This window comes from Crocodylus siamensis, chromosome 15 (genome assembly GCF_052110815.1).
Source record: "Crocodylus siamensis isolate JL-2025a chromosome 15, ASM5211081v1, whole genome shotgun sequence".
NCBI classification, from domain to species: domain Eukaryota; kingdom Metazoa; phylum Chordata; order Crocodylia; family Crocodylidae; genus Crocodylus; species Crocodylus siamensis.
The window spans coordinates 52,528,628-52,533,632 of record NC_143409.1 but is presented as its reverse complement, the minus strand read 5'-3'; the positions used below and the strand labels follow the sequence as shown (position 1 = coordinate 52,533,632).

The 5,005-nt window shown below is 53.0% G+C and overlaps 1 protein-coding gene across 2 annotated transcripts; it reads left to right on the top strand.

Annotated features, from left to right (window-relative positions):
* Positions 1 to 684: 684 nt before the first annotated feature.
* Positions 685 to 3,895, top strand: LOC149852831 (uncharacterized). Of its 2 annotated transcripts, XM_090029563.1 has the most exons (5): positions 685 to 1,054; positions 1,858 to 1,923; positions 2,621 to 2,755; positions 3,123 to 3,250; positions 3,794 to 3,895. In XM_090029563.1, exons 1-5 carry the CDS (start codon positions 1,022 to 1,024, stop codon positions 3,867 to 3,869), a joined length of 438 nt encoding a protein of 145 aa, XP_089885689.1. In that variant the 5' UTR covers positions 685 to 1,021; the 3' UTR covers positions 3,870 to 3,895. The 2 variants fall into 2 exon arrangements, with proteins under 2 accessions (XP_089885689.1, XP_089885688.1); XM_090029562.1 differs by lacking the exon at positions 3,794 to 3,895 and having other exon boundaries at positions 3,123 to 3,678.
* The last annotated feature ends 1,110 nt before the right edge of the window (positions 3,896 to 5,005 follow it).

Sequence of the window (5,005 nt, the reverse complement as noted above, 5' to 3'; positions counted from 1 at the left end):
AAATCCCTGTAGCGCCTCATGACCCGGCAGGGAGCGCTCCGAGCCATGTCGTTGGTTCCCACATGAATAAGGAGCATGGGGTAGTGGTCTGTGGGCTAGAGGCGTTAGGGATCCTCTCCGCAATGTCTCGGATGCGGGCCCCCAGGAAGCAGCAGACTTCCTGGGCTAAGGGGTCGAGGCGGCAGATTGCCCCCTCGATCCCCCTCAGGATTGAATATTCACAGCTTACACCATTCATCTCACCCTAACATAACCAAGCCCCTGCCCCAGCCAGCACAGGATTCAAGCCATGCTGTCTGACACTTTGGCATCCATATTCAGTCCCACGGCAGCCTGCTTAAGTCCCTGTAAAACCAGGAAAACATTATCATTGCCCATCTCAGCCTTTTCCCTGAGTGATGGGAAATGGGGCAGAGAAGGAGGACCCACCCCTCTGCAGTGCTCGTGCTTTAGACTGGAATAGGATCACCCTTACAAACTGAGCACCATGGAGATGCCCAAGAAGGGATGCAGGATCTGACCCGGCATGCCTGCTCCACCTGATGTGCACAGGGCCTGACACAGGCTGCTTTGTGACACGTCCCCTGTGACATCACATCACTGTGGAGACCTGCGCTGCGGCAGGGAAAAGTCAGAGCAAAGGTTCCTTCCTGCTCAGTCCGAGGATTTCCCTGGACAGCGGAGGAGTGTTTTTCTGGTGTATTTTGAGAAGTCCCAATTGTTATTATTATTGCTGATTTTTGTTGTTTTATCATTTCTGTTATTGTTTTTATTATCATTGTTCTTCCTGCAGCTGTTTTTTTATTTTATTGATTTATTTGAATTATTTTTATTATTATCCCCCCTTTTTATTATATTTTATATACATTATTAGGTCTTAGGAGTTGCTATTCATCATCATTAGTATTATTTAGGTTTATAGTTAGCGTTTTTGTTAGGATTAGGTTTAGCATTAGGTCTACAGTGAGGAGTGGGGTTAGAGTCAAGGTTCAGAGAGCGTCATTAATTTGCTATTGAGAACATGAAGGAGGATAGCCATCCAGACTTAACGGGGGTAAGTGGCTTGCGACGTGTTTTCTCGCACTTTCGCTGGTCTGAGGTACAAACTTGTAATCTGGTTCTTCTCTCTGTCTCACTTTCCAAATGGGACATGGCCTTGGTCTGTGCATGGTCCCACACCTCCTGCCCATGCCTTTTCTGTCTCTAGTTCTCCTCCTGCTCCTCAGTTTCTGTTTCCAGCTGCTTCTCCTGCGTGCTTCCCTTCCAGCCTCTTCTTCCCGTCCTGAGGGATCGCTGCAGTTCAGCGCAGCCTGTCGGCTTCTTCCTGCCCTGGGTCTCATCCTGGAGCCTGGTCGGGAGCTTGGGCTCTTGCACTTGAATCTCTCTGCTCTCACACTGAGAAGCTGCCACGTTGCAATGAGGGAAGCCTTGACTGGAGCACTCCCAAGTGGGACCTGGAGCAGGATGGCCAGGACATGTGGGTTCTTACTCCCAGGCCCCTGCCTGCCTGTGCCAGCCTGTGCTCAAGTTTCCAGCTGGGAGTTGGGATCTCTCCCTCCTTCCCTGTCAGCTCTCAGCTCCACTGGTTTGTACCCATTGAAGTGACTGTCCTTACTCCTTTGAGGGAACAAGTTCAAACCTTGAGGCGCTTGTGGGGTGGTGTGAACAGTTCTCTCTTCCCCTCCTGCGGCCAAGCTCTTGCAGAAGCCTGCTCCTCTCTCTCAGTCCTTGCAGTGTTTCGCAGATGCTGGTCCCTGCCCATCCCTAGGGCATCTTGTGTCCTTGAAACCTCTCGCCTTTGGCTTTGTGGAGCCCCAGCCAGGAGCTTAACTTGGTTGTGTCTCTTTTGTTTCCCAGCTGTTCACTCCCAGGCCTCCCCCTGAAAGGCCCCCACCACCAAAGGAACTTATGGGCTGGGACAAGGTGAGTTAATTGCAGGGTGGGATCCATGGTCATCACATCTCTGCTGTGGGTGGGCTATGGTCCCTGCCCAGATGTGCCCCCCGTCCCCGCCGGGCTCTCACCAGGCTGAATGGCCTGAAATCCTTGTGCCAAAAAACAGAGGAGTTACCGGGTTCCCCAGAACCCCGAAAGGCCAGGAGAGGATCCTCTGCCTGTGGCATCTGGGCACCTTCAAGGATGGGGCCTGTTGGGAGGCCCTGTTGCAGCATTTAATGTTTATTAAATTAAGGGCAAGTGAAGCAGGGGCCGTGAGGGGCACTTGCCCAAGGCCACCCAGCAAGTGACGGTCAGAGTCAAGGGTGGAGCCTGGAACTTCTCCCTTCTCGCCCTGGACTTGGAGTGTGACATGCCTTTGGCCTTGGACCAGTGCGTAGGAGCCAAGGGTGCCCCAGGCCTCCCCATGCTGGGAAAGGATGCATTTGGGAGGGCTTGGCATGATCCCGGGAGAGACTGATCCTGCCTTGAGCAGGGAACTGGATTATATGGCCTTGTAAGGCCCCCTCGAGCCCTGCTTGCCTGTGATCCCCCAATCCTGTGAACTCCAGGGAGGGGAGAAGAAGGGCCACCCCCCACCTTCACCCCCAGGCCACATCCCTGTACTCGGGGCTTGCGCTGCGCTCCCTGCCAGAAGGTCAGTGATCTGTGCCATTCCCAACAGCTCTACCATGATGTCCTGCTAAAACTGGAAGCCTGCCACTGGATTGCCCAGAAACTGAAGGATGAAGAAGAAATCCTTGCTGAGATGGAGCCCAGTCCTTATGTGTGGAGCATCAGAAGAGGCATAAGGAGGAAGGTAGCCCCACGTGGAAGAGGGGCTTTGGGTGTGTCTGAGGGTCTGTTGAAGGGTTGGGAGTGAAGCCTTGTGTCTGTCTGATGTGTTTTATTTACTTGTGAGCAAACATTTGCCTGTGAATAAAAATGTGAGTGCATATATATCTGTCTGGAGTGTGGCAAGTGCACACGTGGGTTAAGTCTCTTTGTGAGGCTGTGGTGATAGTTGGTTTGTGAGTGCACGTGCATGTGCTTTGGGAAACAGGGGGTGCAGGTCCTTGCCTCTGGGGTGACCTGGCATAGCTGGTGCATCTGCTGAGCCAGGTCTCAGGCGGCCATAGGCTTCTGTGCGTGATGATGCCACCTTCTTTCCCTGCCCTGTCCCCCAGAAGCAGCAACTATTTCAAGAACTGTACAGCTTAAACCGTCAGCGCCAGGTCTACGAAAACATTTGTAACTGGAAGAAGGAGCACGAGCAGCTGCAGCAAGAGCAGAGCGAAAGGATGCCCAAAATCAGGTCCATGGGTGGTCATGAGCTGAATGGTGACACCTTCCCACACAGAGTCAGGGACCTTCTCTGTTTCCCCCACCCCCATACCCTTTTTTTACAGGCCTCCTGGAGTCCCCTGCATTATCCTTCACCCCTCAGAGGATGCTCCTCTACCTCGCAGCAACCTTGCTCCGGGCACCATTTCCCTGTTGGTCTTGGGCTCTGTTCCCCAAATGTTGCACCTCCAGCCCTGGAGCCCAAGTGGTCGAGCTACTCGGGCTTGTCATGGAGGTGGTGAGAAGCCCCATGCGGAAAGGCTGCACTGTACACAGGGACAGTAGAGCCTTGCCACATGGTCAGAAAAATCAAAGAGAGGCTGTGGCATAAGAGGAGCACCCCAAGCACTAGTCAGGATGGGTGAAACCGGCAGTGCCCTTCTCAAACGGCACAGCCTCCGTCAGCAACCAGCATGGCCACAACGTGGACCACAAGCTGAAACAACTTGTGCCACGAGCCATAGGAGTTTCAGCCTGTTCTTAACACGTCTCCATGGTTTTTTGTTTGTTTCAGGGCAAGGAGGCCACCTACACCATTGCCCACGGCAAAGCCAACCTCATCCACCAGGACAAGATTTCCAAAGATATAACAAATAAATATTCCTGTTTAAATTCAGTCAGGCTCTGGGCATCAGTGGGGACAATGGTTGAGTATCACAAGACCAGGAGGATGTCAGATAGTGAAAGGATCATCCCAGGAAATTTCAGAGATCCTTGCCAAACTGGCCCCTCTGGGTTTAGTGCTCTGTGATTATTGAACAGCAGTTGTAATCTTTGGACCTGCCCTGTTTCACCTTTTTCACTGAGGACTCTGCTGCGGGATCTAAGTATCCTGAGGGAAACCGCACATGACCCTGGCATGGAGGCCAAGAAGGGAAATTACAGGCCAGTTAGTCTTACCTCAATCCCGGGTAAGCTCTTTGAAAAAATTATCCTGGCACACATCCAGGAGGGCCTTGCAGGGGACTGCATGCTCAGGGGCAACCAACATGGGTTCATCAGTGGCAGGTCTTGTCAGACCAACCTGGTGGCCTTTTACAATCAGGTCACCAACTCATTAGACGCAGGGGTTGCTGTGGATGTAGTCTTTCTGGACTTCCGGAAGGCTTTCGACACTGTCTCTCACCCTGTCCTCATCAAAAAGCTGGGAGACTGTGGTGTCGATGCCCACACAGTCAAATGGGTCGCTAACTAGTTGGAGGGCCGCACCCAGAGGGTGGTAGTGGATGGGTTCTTCTCGACCTGGAAGGACGTGGGCAGTGGGGTTCCGCAGGGCTCGGTCCTCGGGCCCGCACTGTTCAACATCTTCATCAGTGACTTGGATGAGGGGGTAGAAAGCACCCTGTTCAAGTTTGCTGATGACACTAAGATGTGGGGGGATGTGGGTGCACTAGAAGGGTGCAATAGGCTATAAGCTGACCTTGACAGGTTGCAACGGTGGGCGGATGAGACTAGGATGGGGTTTAACACTGATAAGTGCAAGGTGTTGCACATGGGGAGGAAGAACCAGCACCACACTTACAGGTTGGGGAACTCCCCTCTTGCCAGCACGGAGACGGAAAAGGATCTTGGAGTCGTCATTGACTCCACAATGAACATGGGCCAGCAGTGTGGGGAGGCAGTCAAGAAGGCCAACCGTACCCTGTCATGCATCCACAGATGCATCTCGAGCAGGTCCAGGGAGGTGATCCTCCCCCTCTATGCGGCACTGGTCAGGCCGCAGCTG

Coding starts and splice junctions, on each gene's coding strand:
- LOC149852831 (XM_090029562.1), top strand. CDS start 1,022: ATGAAGGAGGATAGCCATCCAGACTTAACGGGG. Junction 1,055..1,857: donor GCCATCCAGACTTAACGGGG/GTAAGTGGCTTG, acceptor TTTGTTTCCCAG/CTGTTCACTCCCAGGCCTCC. Junction 1,924..2,620: donor AACTTATGGGCTGGGACAAG/GTGAGTTAATTG, acceptor CATTCCCAACAG/CTCTACCATGATGTCCTGCT.